The sequence below is a fragment of the Aythya fuligula genome, chromosome 1 (genome assembly GCF_009819795.1).
Source record: "Aythya fuligula isolate bAytFul2 chromosome 1, bAytFul2.pri, whole genome shotgun sequence".
Classification (NCBI taxonomy): Eukaryota; Metazoa; Chordata; class Aves; order Anseriformes; family Anatidae; genus Aythya; species Aythya fuligula.
In genome coordinates, this window is record NC_045559.1 from 62,829,492 (window position 1) to 62,845,971 (window position 16,480).

A 16,480-nucleotide genomic window follows, 5' to 3' on the forward strand; every position below is an offset into this window, starting at 1 on the left:
TGAAACTTTAATGTGACATCCGGGGAAGATGAACAACAAGGTGGTCATGTTAGCCTACAAAGATTGCCTGGCTCTCCTCCCTTGCTGCCCCATTGCTTTTTTATGGAGGACTTCTGTAATTGTCAGAAAGGAACAGAAATTGAATATTTTCCTTGCTCACTAGCAGAGATGTATTTGTCTTTTGGGGGTTCCTTCCCAGCTTTAAAAATAAACTACACACGTGTCTATGCTTCGAAGCAGAGGACTGGTAAGGAAACAGCCATAGTTAGTACTAGTTATTTAGAGGAATGGCCTGAAACAGGACCTCTTCAAGACATTAGATTATCCTCTATACAAATATGTGCAGCTTCATTAATGTACTGCCATCACTTTTAGTACAAAATCATCCCTGACTGCAAATACTGTAACACAATTCCAGAATATGCTAGGTTAGGAAGCAATGGGTTTAGAATTACTTTTTTTTTTTTTTTTTTTCTTTTCACAGTAATTCTGTGTTACTTCCCACTTTCAAATACAAGCACATTTCTATGCACAGAAGAAATATAAAACTTTGTCTCACCATTCCCTTTTCAACCAATAATAAATATTAGGGGCATTGGGAAGAGAAAAAAATGATTACAAGGTTATCAGTACAAGTACCTTTGCAGCAACACATATACACCCACCACTTACAGGCCTGGTAGATTTGAATCTTATCCTAATACTCTACTGTTACACCATTCTCCCTTCAGAAAAACAGTACATCCAGTTCGGTAATGCAGATTACTGTAGCAGTGTCTAAACAAAAATTACATCATCCATCAGGCAGAATCAGCAAGTGACACATGGCATGCAGTGTGCTTTTTATGGCAGTATAAGTGATCGTGGTAGCAGGTCCTGGAGCTGAGCTATCAGGCATATTGTCAGTCACAGGCAGTAGAGGCTGGCAGGTGATATTAAGGACACGATGCAAGAGAAAGCCATGGAAGAACCTGAAGCTGTTGAGTTTTAACTGAGAATAAGTGAGAGTATTGTTACATTCTGGCCATGAAATATGTGCTGCTCTTAAAATACTTAGTTTTAATACATTATTGTAAACCTCTCTTTAAAGGCTGGTATAATTTGGAGATACATCCATTCAGTTGACGGATGAGGTCTGTGTCACTCTTATTGCCTGTTTCTAAGCAGCTCTTCTTCCCCACCACAGCACTCAAAATGCTAATCATACATTTCTAGTATCATTCAGAAAATATCATGCAAAGCCCCTTGGTGTTAGTAAGTACTCTGTTCTTTCTTAAAGATGTCATTTGCATGCAATATTATATGGCATAGATTGTAATTGTAATAAATCAGCCATGGAAAATACAAACAGACCGGTGATATTTTCAGGATTGAACCATTTTGCATGCGTTACCTTTTTTCTTTTTTTTTTTTTAATCTTACTTCCTTAATATTTAATGCTATTTTTAGTTTATTTAATATTTTATACAAAATAAAAGCATTATTTCTTACAAAATAATTAATATTGCTTTCATTTTAGTGTTACGGGGATTTTCTTTTGTTTCTTTTTTAGATAACTTGGGTCTAGCATTTGGCCCAAAGATAGACATGTTCTTTATAATATTGGTTGACAGTAATGTTTTGTTCTTGTGCAATATCAGACAGATTTCTACAGATGCTAGAAAGGGATGAACATCATCCAGTAACTTTCAGTCCTGCATTTGGCTGCCTGCCTCACATTCCTGGACGGAAAAACTGAGGTGATGCATAGAAGGCAGTGTGAGATTTTCATGCATTGCTTCATCAGTTTACTTGGAAAATCTCTAAAGAAAGTTCTCCCAGATTCTCCAGACCAAGCTCTAACAGAAGTATGCAAATATAAGCAAAAAGACAGACAAATGTTTAGCTAACTATACAGTATAGCTATAATGTGTAGCTAACGTTGACTAAATGTATCTTGAAAATCTGTTCTTATTTTTTTTTCCAGTGTGAATCCTTTACACTGGATTCAGTGAACTTTCACAGTGACTGTGAAAAACCCAGAGATACGTAAGTCCCATTTAAAATTCAGTACAAACGTTTGATGAGGAAAAGCTCTCTATGTTTAATACTGAAGCTCAGACTGAATCTATTTGTGTTAAGTCAGGCACAAAAACTAGTTTGAACATGACTAAACATATTGCAGGATGTGGAAAGTGTCCGTGTGAATTACAAGTCTTAACAAGCTATTACTTGATCCCACGTGAAATGCCACTGAGATGTCACATCACTGCAAGAGTAGTGTTAGTGACTTAAAAACAAGCATACCTCTCTCTTAAAATGGGTGACTTTAGGGCTGGGCACAGCTTTAATCTCCCTCATTTGGTATCGTCACACAACTGAAAGCAGTTGTGTCACACCAGAAGAGACTATCACAGGAGGAAGAAACATATTACAAGCTCCTGTCTTCCTCCTCTCCTGGATTTAGAAAATCTGAACCAGTAAGTCTAAATTTTTTTAAAGGTTCATAAAAAGCCTTTATTTTTTACTCCAAACTTCAATTACTTTATATAAATCACTCACAAACATTATGCTGACTTTATTAAATCTGTTGTTACGCTTCACTGCTTTATGAGGCTATGCAGCTATATGGCTGAGACAAGCAAGACATCAGTGTTAATATACCAAAAAGAGTGGGGTGTTTTCACTTACCGGAAGAGTAACAATCTAATGGTAAAAAATGATAGTCATCTGAAGGTCAATAGTTCAGCCAAGTGTATAGGCGTGTGTTCTTTGTAGGATGACTGATCTGAATTTTTAAAAATGTTGATCATATAAAAAAAATTTAGCCTTTTAAATGTTATTGCTTCCTGAATACCATGGTTTTGGTTTGGAAACCTGCCAAGAAAGGCTTCTTGATGAACACATCCAGTTCTGGTTGTGGCTAATGAGATCTTTCTAACCAAGGAAGCATTCATGGACAAGCCAGAAATCCCTGAGACTTGCCTTTGGAACATCCCCTTCTCTGCTGGTTTGTCTGCAGAACAAGGCGATGCTTGCAAACAAACATAGGGCAGAAGAAGATCAGGTAGGTCTTCCCTTCTGAGAAGGGCATATAAAATTGCAGGAACAATTGTTTGTTAGCATTTAGGTGGGGCACAACAGAGAAGCACAGATGAAAAGGCTGTTCCAAGATTACTGAGGGACTTGTGACCTGGCAGAACACGCACAGCAGTGCCTGATGTGCAGCCTGAAAGCAGTACTGCACCCCTTCCCCAGCCTGTGTTATGGCAGACTTCCACACACGTGGAGTTTAGCACTGTGTGGGAAACAGCTTCGTTATACGTAATAAGGCTGTAGATCAGCTGGTTCTCTATAGATCGAGGTAAGGTCTAAAAATAAAGTAACCTGTTTCAAATTGCAGAATATAGTCAGAAGTGACTATATGCATGGAATATACCATGAACTGATAAAGATACTGTCATCTCTTTTTTCTTAGGCTGGTTATTATGCCTTGATTAACTCAACCACCTCAGAAGCATGACTTGGCCTTTGCACTACCTACGAGCATGGACACAAGAGATTACTTTTAACAAGATTAGGAACTGACTACGGTGAGACTGAGTTTCCAGGTTAGAGAGAGCTGAGAAGTGTCTGCTAAAAATCTCACAAGTGCCTTTAAAATACCACCTTACAGAAAGAGAAGTCTGTGCATAACTCTATAATCAAAACCCCCCATTTAAGTAAATATATCTAGCAAAAAAAAAAGTTAAATCATTACTGTTTTGGCATCACTGAGGAACTGTCTGTATAAAAAGACCAAATGAGGAATGCAAGATTCAATTTTGCATTCTTTTCCATGTTTACATGGATATAAGTGCTCAGATCCTGTGGTTCATGTTTGTATTTTCCCTGCAGAAATCATCACAGTTCCTCCAGTTGTTGAAAGTTTGCTATTAGTGAAGAATCGGAGCAAAGAGGCTTTGTTCAGGGAAGACAAGGGGAATTGCAGACATACATGCAGCTATGTGCAAAGAGAAAAGAGTTAGTTAGGATTACCTGACAGTCTGGCAATCTGGCCCCCTGGCTAGTTGTGAGCCGTGTGGCGGTATGGAGGCAGCAGGCTGCTGACAATCTACAAGAAACTGATAAATTAGACATATATACAGAGAGATTACAGAGCAAGGGGTTAGTAACAGCAGTACACAGGCTGTGCATCTGATGGGGAGATTTAGTGAGGAATGTTTGCTCGGTTCCTTATCTGACAGAAACACCTTTTTTGTGATAGTAGTAACATTACTTCTTTTCTTTTCTGCTCAGAAGTAGAGAAGACATTTTCACTTGCCTTCCCTTAACACTGTCAAATTTTTGTTTAAACAGACAGCCTAATGGGCTGTGTTCAGAATCTGGGTTTAAACCTCGTACTCATCGTTCTTCTGCAGGTGATGAAGCTGTTTTGCTTACATCTAATATAAAAAGTGTCAATAAAGCTACTAAAAATTTCTCCAGAGAACTTATATCCATACAAGAGATGCCTTCTCATTATGGTATTGGAGAAAATGTTTGCAAGAAAGTCTTCACAAGTTCTAAAGAGTGCTTATGAGATTTTTATTTTTTTTATATAAAAAGGAAGAGGGGAATTGTTACATTAGGTTTTCTCTATTATATTTAGATTATTTTATCAATATTCTGTGAAAGCATTTTCCACATAAATAACTTGCAAAGCTAGTTCTTATTAAATAACAACACAACCAAATAATCCTTTGAAGACAGAAAACAGCTTTGAACTCCATAATATTTGGAGGAGTTAAGAAAAGTAGCTGAAGAAGACATAACCCTGCTTTGCGGCTTACTAGTTTCCACCAAAATTTACATATCTCAAGATGAGCTAGCATTCCCCACATTAGTCTGGCCACAGCCTGCATGACTCAGGTTGTCAGAAAGTGCAATCATCAGGGTCCTTTTGAACATTTAAAAATATGGGTGAAATTCAGACCATCTGGAGAGCTACTGGAGATTACTTTTTGTCTCCAGCAGCGTTTGCAGATCTGTCATTAGGTCTTGCTGCTTTAACTTGATTCTCAACCTAAAACTTTGGTGGTAAGGAGTTACCTAAAAATGAGATTACACAATTTCATGTGATAGGAAAGATTTTTTTATTATTATTATTATTTCAATTGGCTACTACTTAAAGCTCAACATCAGTAGTCTTTTCTCTTTAAAATATGGATGACTTCTGAAATCCACATCTATTCTTTGTCTCAGTCAAGTGGAAGAACCTGTGAGTAATTTCCGATCAAGTCTTTAGATAATAACAGGTACAATGCAGAGCACCACAGCTTCCCAGCAACAATGGGCATCATATCCAGTACCATAAAATTTCCTTTATAAGACCAGAAAGCTTCTCCTTACTCCCTATGAAAATCTGTGCTGACCTCCAGTGGGTGGAAGCAACATACCCAAATTGCTAGTTTCTTCTTGCTTCAGCTAGCAGGAGAGGATTTTGGACCTATTTTCAAGCTCACAGGGATCTATTTCAGAAATATATATGCATAGCTATATATGCTGACACCATTGTGTCAGGAAGCAGAAAGGATAGTGGGCCATTCTCTCATATGCCAGGATGGTCACTGTAGTCCTGAGAGCAGAGGAGTACACGAATTTGCAACATACCTGAGCTAAGAATTGAAGGGGCTGTCACTTCAGCACAAGGTTCAGATAAAAGTGGTGCCTGACAGACAGAGCAGGCTAACTGTAGAAGGGTAATGATGGTGAAAGAAAAAGTTAGTCTTATTCTAAACAAACTAATTTTCAGAAGTCCAAAGCAAAGTTGTCCCTGACAGCTTAAAGGAGGTAGTCAGTGAGAAACCGAAGACAGCAGAATTCTATGTGATGAAAAGGTGTGGACAGGTTTCATAAATGCAGAAGGAATTGTTCTGACAGGCTTTGCCAGGAACAATGAAAATGCCTAATTTATGATCCTACACTAATATCTCAGACATCCTGCAAATATTTTATGAAGCCTCTTCGTCTGCTAGATTTGGCAGAGTGCATAAATACAGAACCAGATCCTGTGAGAATTATGCAACCTGGATAATGACTGACATGAGTAAACTCCCTAGACTTCACATGAGGCAGCAGCTCTACTTGGCACCAGCAGCACTCACAGAATCTGGCTCACCCCCAGTCACACCAATATGAAACCTAGTGATCCACATGAATTAAAATGGCTGAATTGTCTTCCTACACCCTCCAGGAGTGAAGTTTTGAAAATTATGCAAGGAAAGATTTAAGCAGAATGCATATGGATCACATCTATGCATTTCAAATTCAAAGGGGCTTATATCTACTTATGTCCAGGTAGCTGTGCCACAGCCAACTTTATTCCTTGTATGCTTAATCCTTTTAAATGTTTCAGAGCATTTGCAGCCTAAATTCTTTAATGCCATGACAGTCATAAAATGACTTCTTGTTATGTCATGTTGAAAGGTGAAAATGAGAAGACGGTATTTGGTCTTTTTGTTCTGCTGTGGAGCTCCCGTCTGTATCAAGTAAAGGATTGCTTATTTCTGAAATGCCCTGTTGAAGGTTAAAAGTTTCAAACATGTTTTTACTGGCTTTGTGGGCAACGTCACATACCATAAAAACAGGGAAAGACAGGCATGTGTGCTTGTTATAAAATAGTAATAATAATAAATTACATTGTTAGAGGCCTGTTCCCCTATTTTTCAAACCTGAGAGTGCCAGTCTAGCTACCAAGCAAAAGGACAGTTTGTCATTTGTGCAAAAGATACTCGAGGAACAGACATAGATTATATATGGTGTGTCCTCAGAAAAGAGCACCAAAAAATGATAAAGTTATTAAATACAGACTCTTTTATTTCTCTTATCTTCTCTACTTGCTGTGAGGAAATGAACTACTGAGGCAGGGTATGGGCTGGCTGATGTCCTAAGAACCCTTTTATGATTCTATGAACCTGTAATAAAGAAATGCAATTCAGTGACAATTTCAGTCATAAACAGCAAAGAGGAGCTATTCTACATGCACAAAAGTCATATGTCAATTTGCACTGAATTCAGCAGGACATGAAGTGAGTACTGAGTCCTACAGCAGTATCAGACAATGGTCACTATAGCATCTTTTGGAGCTTCAGAGGCTTGATTCCTACTGTAGATTAGGCCTGTTCAGATTTTCCAGTTCTTAACATTTCGGCCATTTGCTAGGAATGACAATGTGAAGGGCCCAGAGATTTTCTCTCACACATTAGTCACTGTTGATTTTCCTTTGGAATCTAATGCCCAGTCCTAATTGGGCTAATCAGCTCTTGATGTAAGAGCTTTAAAAATAACAAGCTTAGTGAAGCTACATCTGCTTATATGAGGACTGAATGTGCAACTATAAATTAGTTGCTGAGAGCAAATCTCAGAAAAAAAATATTTTCCTGTGCTTCCCTTTGGCTCAGCCACCAAAACAACACATTTTGCTCATGTCACAAGGTGTGCTCTGCCCTCCAGTCTATGAACTGGGTGACTCCAATCAACACAGGGCTGCTAAACTGGGTTATTAGTGTCTGAGAGGTGGGTTTGCCTGCTGTTGACATCAGCAATGTCCCCAGTGAAAATCCTATGTGCAAGCATTTTTAGTCCCACCTGTTCAAGACCAAGCAGACTGCAGTGGAACATTTCCGTACATTTTGACACTCAGTAAATTTGACAGCACTCTACAGAGATCGGTAAGACCAAGAATAGTAAAAATCCCAAGATAAGCATTGGGGATGCTGTGAATGAGTAACTGATATATAATACAGTTTTACGTGTGCCTGGTTTAGTAAATCATTAGAGAAAATTTTCTTTTATCTGAAAGGATTAGACTGAGTCAAGCAACAAACCAAAGTGGTGTTTTCCCTTTGTTTGTTTGTTTAAAAACAATTAGTGTCACATATTTGGTATTTCTGATATGGAAAACATTGGGAAATCAGTTCTTAATGAAAAGAAAATCTCTCCAGAAATGCTTATGGAAAAATGTGAGGCAGAGGCTTTTTTCAGTCTTTTAAAACAAACTTTTCTTAGTATCCCATTGACCACTCCAGGCTGCCTGGAAGTCCTTTTATCCTAGCAAAATGTTTTACAGCATCTATAGCAATTTCACTTTGTGTCATGCTACCCAATATTAACTGAACTTGCTATATGAAGTTTGAAGAATTTGATAACATGTCCATGAAGATGTTATTGACAATTTACTTGAAAACAGAAGCTGTCCCTATTTATATGGTAATTATTTTCTTCCCTCAGATGTCAAATTAATAGGAAAGAAGGAACAGTTAATAAGATGAGTCCAAAGTATTGGGCAAAGAACAAACCAGTAGTCTCCTGGTCATTGAGAGGCAGAAATATATTTTATCACACTGCAAGTCCTACAGAGACAATAAATCAATCATCTCTACTCAAAGGTAGGGAACAAGGAGAACTTCCAAACTCGAATGGCAAACATGATATGTCAAGAAGAACGGGGTAGAGGTTTTTAAAACACTTGTCCATCTTGCTGAGTTGAGATTTGTAGAAATGCTTTCATATTGTAATCGGAAAGGATGAGGCAAGTCCCAAAACTGTTTCTGTACTGAGGAAAAAAAAAATCCTTGTTTTGTATATATATAATTTTTGTACTTTGTTAAAACAAAAACAAAAAAATGTTTACGCAGTTATTTGACTAGTTGGTTTCACTTATCATTTATCTCTGCGTTTCTAATGGATGCCAAGAAAACTTTGACCTTCCTCAAGGCCAAGAGGAACTTTAAGTGGCAATGGTTATCGCAAAGAACAGCTGGTGAGAGGACAGCTGTGGTTCACTGTAGGAAAAAGACATGAACAATGGTACAGGTCAAAGATCAGAAGTCTCTCTCCCTTCTCCTGCTTCCAGGGTCACTTTGGGTCTGGAAATAACAGAGTCAGTTTTGCCCTGTACATAGCCCCAGCTGGTAACCCTGCCAGCTACAAAATGGGTGCAGCTCTGCATTTCTGCAGGACGTTCCTATAAGGAGAGAGCTACAGCAAAGCCACCATGCAAGCTCCAAGCAGAGCCTGGCCAGCCTTATGAACCCCAGCCCTCTTAGAGCAGGATTGACTCGGGTTGTCCCGGCCTCAGAGCAAAACCACCAGTGCAGGGGGGAGTTGAGCAATGGTACAGCGCCACTGCACAGCTCTATGACAGCCAGCCCTGTTCTGGCATCAGTAGTGCTCAGGAAAGCTGATAAATTTCACCAGAGGCAAGTTAGCTCTTACATAGACATTTGTCAGTACCCAAATCCTCTGGGTTTTCCCACTGAGTTCTCTCTTTTCCCATTAAACTGAAAAATGGATAGTTGATTGTAAATAGACAAATATATCAACCAAGTATCAGTTTTGGCTTATGTCTTGGTAAAGCTGACCAACTGTGAATTTTTTATGTCAAGTCTTAGAAATATCCAGGTAACTCACATCTTAAGCTTAATATTAAGAGAAATTTGGCATCTTAGATTATTGTTGGTTGGAGATGTTTCAACAACAAAAACAACAAAAGTATTCTTCTACAACTTATTCCTTAGTCTTCCCAATAACTATTTGAAGAATAAACCTTAAGAGATGTGAGCCTGCTGCTGAACTCCAATTTGCACACAGAGTGGAAGGCATCAACAATACCTGCACACAGAAGCAAGCTGCAGTAGGACAGCAGTAGGATGCATCTAAAATCTTCAGTTCCTATCACCTCTGCCTGTTCTCTTTCTTCCAAAGTTGGCCCAGGAAGGTCCCACAGTTTCTACACTCCCAAGCTTCTGACATCTGCTCCTCCCTCCTCTTCTTTCCTGTTTACCTTCCAGATGAGGTCAGACAGGACAGTAGCTCTCAGTAAATGTAACTGAGAGCCTTCTGTTACTTGCTTCTCGGATGATTGAGCTTATTGGAACAGGTAGGGTACTTAATTGCTATTTTCCTATAACATCTAGAGAAGTGCTACCTGCCTTACCTGATCTCCACAATGCAACTCATAGAGCTTTACTAACAACTTTCCATGCTATCTGATATATTCACATGGGCACACATAGGTAGTTCCCCAGAACATGTCAGGTTTCTTGGCTTCCAACTCTACAACAGTAACAACATACTTCCCCACACACACCCTTTATTTCCTTATTTTGCATGAGTTGACTTCTACTTTATTTTTAGACCTGAATTATCCCCAACATCAAGAGCTATTTCCCTATTAGCCCATGTGCTTCAGTAATAATGTGATTGCGACTGTATGTTGAGCTATCAAAGCTATGTGCCAGCCTTGCCCTTTGCTATAGCTCGTATTAAGAATACTATTAAAAATTAAAGGAGAGGGGAGGGGGAAAATGAAAAGGAAGTTTTTTTCTAGTCACTAGCAAAATTAGTGAAATGCATTTTTTTCTCCAGGGTTGGGCAAAGAACATTAAGAGACTTCTTGTCAGCTCTGTAGGTTTTTTCACACTTTTTATATCATGATGTATTTATGTGATTTTCTAAAACGGTTTCTATGAATTCTTTAAATAATTCCTCATTAAATCTGTCAAGAAGCGAAATAATGGGTTAGTAAAACAGTAGGAATGGGGATGGGTAGAAGCTGAATATACACATATATATATCCGGTTCCTTTCTTTTATATACAGTTCATAAAACGCACATTTGGAAAGGTCTGATGAGTCATGAAATACTTATTCACTAAAAAGATGCACACATTTTAAACATTGCAAAAGAGGAAAAGGAAGGTCATAAAAATACAGAAATCGTCATACTTCTGTCTTGTCGATCACTCATCTTTCATGGAAACATAAGTGTCATACATTTCAGAAGGCCACAAATACATCCAAACAAAAAGTACTTGCACTATTTTATAGGTAAAGGGCCTGATCCAAAACTTGAAGTTAGTGGGAACAGTACCTTGAGTAGGCTTTGGAAGAAACATAAAGTACAACTATAAGCTTTCATAGCCCTAAAAATGCAGACAGGAAAATACTTACAATTAGGGATACTAGTCTTGATTAAAGAATTGCTGGTGAGCTTACTCCATACATCACAACATCTTAAGGAACTGCTCTACCAGAGAGCTAAAATATCAGCGTGTCTAATTTAAACAGATACTCACTTCTGCTTTGCCTATTTTATGAGATGAGAAGCACAATATTGAATATTCCTGTATATTTGACGGTAAAAAATCAGTAAGTCATGAAACCACATTAAACCTTGTCATAAAAGAAAATAAAGACATATGACTTTTGTTACCAAAATTTTCAAGAGACTTGCAGAGGTGTTTCAGTTAATAACACTGGATTCCAAAGCCCAAAATTTTCATAGAAAGAAATATCTGGTAACACACCTTACAGATACGTGTCACCTGTGTACCTATTTTGCTAGAAACAACCAGAACTCTAATAAACTTTTATCAAATAACTTCAACAAATGATGTTAATATTTACTATTCCATCTAACAGTGACACCATAACTTGGATACAGAGATAAAAATGTCAATAACCTTTTAATGAAAATATACAACAGTAAGGCATGGGTTTCACTGCAATCTCTTTCTTATTTTTCTTTTTTTCTTTTAACCTTTTAACAATCAGATTTGGCTTTCTATTAAAAATAGGTTTTATTTTGGAACTGTTTTCTTTACACAGGGAAAAATACAAATAAAAATTAAATGTTCATAGAACTGCAGTGAATTCATGCCATAATAGCTAAATTATATTGAAGTAGCTAAATTATATTGAACAGCATGAAATGTATGGCTTTGATCTCATCTGTGATAATTGGAAAGCTAAATATAAGAAAGCAAAAGCGTAGAGCAAAAGGGTCCTATTCACAGTGGCACCAAGAGGTAAAAGTACATTTAGCCAGCTGATTTCTTCATCAGTTACAGCCAACTAATGTCCTTGGCAAGGATACTATTCTTCAAATTCAAAACGGCCTCCACAAGGACAATGTACCATGCTTGAAATAGCATAAACATGTAATGCTCATTAAGCTTAGTTAAATGAGCATTCAGATGCACAACATGGCCCCAAGAGCAAGAAGGTATATACATATATCTGTATATATGCACTAATAACACTTATTAAACAATGAACAATTATATACACAGATATGGCATATTTACAAAACCCACAGAAAATAGAAGAATGAAGAACAAAAAGTGAATATAGATAATAATGTCTGAATTATCTTTTTTTCTGAAGAGCATCATGTTCAGTAAAAAACAACAAAATAAATAAACCTAACTTTTAAAAACCCTGATAAAATCCCATCATATCTGTTTTTTCATGGAGAGCAGAGACACACAAGACCGGTAGCATAGGAGCCTTGCATTTGCCAGTAGCCTGCCTGATTATACAAGCTCAGACACAACATTCTCAAAAGTAAAAAAAATATGTGGAAAACTGTTCATGGGATGACCTAAGCAATCATGCAGATCTACAAAACACCCTCTTAACAAAATTCAGGTATCATCTGATAATGTTCCTCAAAGAACTTCTTCCACAATGATTTTCAAAATAAGCTATGCTTTCCTCGATGCTGAGATTTCTAACAGCCCTGCCATTTCAAAAGTGAAAGAAGTGCATAAAAAAAGCAAAGTTTAGGTACTGAAGTAGTGGTTACAGTAGCAAGGTTCAGAAATCTGTAAAGAGCTTTGTGACTCTGGTAATTAAATTCAAAAGCAAAGCTAGAACAATACTTTTTGTAAAATATTCCTAAAAAAAAAATAATGTGCAGAGCTACAGACCTTGAACTTATGACTTAATCACCACCTAATGAAAGAAGACTCAAATTTACTATCAAAAACATATTCTCCCTACCTTTCCAATGCTGTGAGGTGCATGGGTCATCTCTGTGGAGAGCCTCCACTGCGGAGGGCAGCATCAACCTGAACCTCCTTCAGCTATTTGCCCAATCCCTTCATTCAAAAGGGGAGGGTAAAACCAGCTTCATTTCCTACCAGGACTTTCTACTTAAAATATTCCAATTGAATGTGCTTTCCATGTCTTTGCATTGCCTATACAATGTGAAGAAGCCAGGACAGAATCCAAGAATCTTGTCCCGTATGGTAACTTCCACAACATTATTTTAAGAAAAACGAATGAGAAGGAACATAAGCTTTTGGTTTCACAGAGAATAACATCCCATAGAATATTTCTGAAAAATAATTTTCTAAACATTGCACCTTGAAAAAGCTCAAATTCCAGAGTGAGGAAATGGGAATAGCAACAGAGGGTATTGCTCAACCTTTCTGTCTGGAGAATTTATCCAACACCTCATATTTCATACCAAAAGCCTTTCCTCCCTGTAATGACCACCCTACTCAACAGACTCTCTGTCTCTGTAGTCTTAAGACAGCAGACTCTTGCAGTGTTAAAACTGTTTGTGCTATATCAAACACATCCCTACGTTCCCAGGTTTCCAACCTATTCTTCTCAGGTGGAAGCACTACAAGTGATTCTATGATTCTATGAAAAGGGTGGTTAACAAAGACAACTCAAGCAATTCCCCTTGACTTCTGACTTAACTGGAACACTTCTTAGGACTTTCATATTTGGGTGACTGAATTTATTTCATTTTTGTTTTTCTTGTCAGCTTTAAGAAATAATTTCTACCTACAGTTGCTCTAACTTAGCTCTTGGAGACTCTATTAGCAACTCTCTATAGGAATTTCTTTCCAGTTAGAATTTTAATAAATTTAGATTTTTTATTTTTTTTTTTGTAAGAATGCAAACAAACAAAAACAAAAACTAGTTGTTTCAAATTGTTAATTATATTTGATTTTCATGTAAGCATAGAGCCACAGCAGAAATTAATCTTTGATGACTGCATATTAAGAGTATATATATTTATATACTCTTAATTATGTATGATATGTGTCAAGCTTAGTGCTTGAGCAGTTGTGCTATTATATGGTATTCCTTGTGCTGTCTGTATCTTCCATTTGTGTCTCTTCTTAAGAGAAGTAAATGCCTTTCTGTAAACCAGCCTTGAAAGGCACCTGAAAATCAAGCAAACTTTCAGGTTTAATGTGCTTTCAGAAAACGAACTCTGCAAAATTAACTGATTTTAACACTAGCACTATTTTAAGTGTTTTTCTGTGTAAGATTTAGATACTGAAATTTGTCCTGTGGTACCTATAAATTAAAACAATATGGAAAAGAAGCATCTATCACAGTTTGTGTGGGGGGCACCTCAGTGAAGGGGAGACTCTCAGACAGATCATGGTTGACCCTTAAATCACCCCTGTTTAAGGAAGAATGCTGCAGGCATTGATTATGTTTTGTTTCATGAGCCTGTCACGAAACCTTTATTTTCAGATACATCAACACAAGGATCCTTATTTTAAACTAAAATTAGATAACTTTAAATTCAACTTTGAGAATGTCCATGCTAAAATAATGGACAGAAAAAAGAACAGTATCAGGGCACGTATAGTAGATTTTTCTTCTGTCCTGTTCTTTCCTTGAAGCACAGTTCATATTTGGGACTGTAGGATAGTAGGAGGCATCTAGCAACTTTTTTTTCAGGCCCTGTATATGGAAATTTGAAAGGCTTCTGAATGCAACTTCAACTGAAAGGTCATTTCTAATGCATTTTTACACCATCAAAAACAGTGTTAGGACTTCTATATGCCCTGAATTCTTCATGTAATCATGAACATAGCCACATGCAAAAGAAGGCTGGAGTTGTGTTGAGCAAATGCAATCTGGATCTGTCTATCAGAAGAATAAAGATTTTAAACTGTAAAAATACAGGTTAATAACAGAAGGGAAGAAGCAGCACACAGCAAAGCTAAATGTGTGCTATTACCTAGGGGAAACAAAACATGATACTTTGGAAATAGACTGAGTGATATTTTTAGCCACAATGATTAGGAGCCATTAGTTCCTAAATTCGTACTGCCACAGCTTGATGTCAGTAGGACACACGTGCTGATTTAAAGCTGAGGACAGTTAAGTGGAAGCCAAGAAAGAAATGATCATCTCTTTCTTGAGAGGTCTTTACTTCAGTTGGTCTTCACTAGTCTTCATGAAGTTCTTCTCTGAAGAAGGCAGAAAAAGTAATCCCAGCTTTCTGTGGAGGGAGCCAGTCAGAGCATGGGGCAGAGCATGGTGAGGTCAGCCTCTTCTAAACACCAAGTCCAGAAGAAAGTGCAAGAGGACAGGCATGGCCTGCCGACTGCAGGAGGAGCATATGACAGAGGAACCTGCCCAGTCTCTCTACCAACTTCAGTTCTTCTGGTTCTTGGTCTCCATCAAATGCATTCGCAGCTACAGCCTCCTAGCCCCGATGGCAGTGGGAGCTAATGGAAGAATAGGGAAGCCCAGACATCACGTGGGTGAAATCTTTATGTAAAGGAAACCTTTCAGGACTTTAAAAAGATGAAAAAATAAAAAATAATTTAGGCCTGAATCATTCCTCCTCCACTTGTGAGGACACAGCCTCAAATCAAGTTGTATTCTGGTCTGTAGTGTTTGAGTTTGGATGTTGCTCTTCTGCAATCTCTGTGATGAAGAAGCAGGTAGGAGTTGCTACATTGCTTGCTCACTTGCTTTACTGCACAGATCATTTGGGAAAAGAATCTCTTTCTGATATGAGGCAGACATTTTAAACATTCACTTTGCAAGCAGTAGAATAGCATCTTATTATACTTATTCCTTTGTTCTATTAACAACAACTATCTTCAAGAAATTGGTAAGATCAATGCTAATTCTCGACCTGATTCTGACATGAGCCCTGCTGATAACGGAATGAATGTGCTGAAAAAAATCACTGGTTTGAATGTGTTAGGCTCACAGAAATCAGTAGTACTGTCACAAGCCTTTATACTATGAATATTTAGAGATGGTGGCAGGTGAGACTCCAGATAAACATTATTTTCTGGACAACTCTATTTTTTCAGGCTGCTTTATCCCTTGGTCTCTGTTATTACAAAAAGTCAGAGACTGTGTCAGTGTCAATCAGCAGTTTGTGAACCTATGATGCTCTGTGAGGTATCACATGCTGGTCTATGAAAATGATGACAAAAATATAGTGCATGAAGACAGTCAGAACCCAGAGTTCCATATTAAAAAATCACATATTTTATGGTTAGTACTCACAATTTTGCAAAACAGTAAACTTGTCTCATCTGTTGAGCATTCTTCTTTTTAAATCATTACTCCTTCCAACCATCAGCATGCAAATACAATACAGAGGTCACAGGTCTTCAAACAAAGATCAAGTCCTTGAATTAAGGATTCTTAATGATTCTCCTTGGTGTCACAATCTATTGTAAATTGTAAACTAAAAGTGCAATTACAATTAGAAATCTTGTAAATTGTAAGATAGAAGATTTGTCATTTTGGGGTCTAATTCCTTTCATTTCCTTGGAATTCCAAAGCGAAGTGTTTGGTTATACAGGAAACTCAAAATCCACTTCTTTAAAGAGAGGTAAGTGTCCATCAGAAGTTAAACCATTCTTATTCTGTTGAAGGATGAAGAGGAAGGA

At 37.6% G+C, this 16,480-nt stretch overlaps 1 protein-coding gene across 15 annotated transcripts in view; it reads right to left on the bottom strand.

Moving 5' to 3' along the window:
• Nucleotides 1-16,480, bottom strand: part of BICD1 (BICD cargo adaptor 1) — a 172,732-nt gene that overhangs the window by 5,078 nt on the left and 151,174 nt on the right. For 3 of the 15 annotated variants that reach the window (XR_004254278.1, XR_004254281.1, XR_004254302.1), the window contains exons 9-10: nt 4,018-4,103; nt 560-991 (exon numbers count right to left, since the gene is read on the bottom strand). The exons of 2 other annotated variants lie outside the window; for them this stretch is intronic. Coding sequence is in view for 10 of the 13 variants with exons in the window: in XM_032205318.1 (XP_032061209.1) it covers nt 560-565; nt 4,018-4,103 (92 nt within the window). In the remaining 3 variants the exon portion in view is untranslated. Of the gene's footprint in view, nt 1-559; nt 992-4,017; nt 4,104-16,480 lie in introns of those variants that run through there. 10 more of the 15 variants (XM_032205279.1, XM_032205345.1, XM_032205318.1 and 7 more) reach the window with 5 other exon arrangements.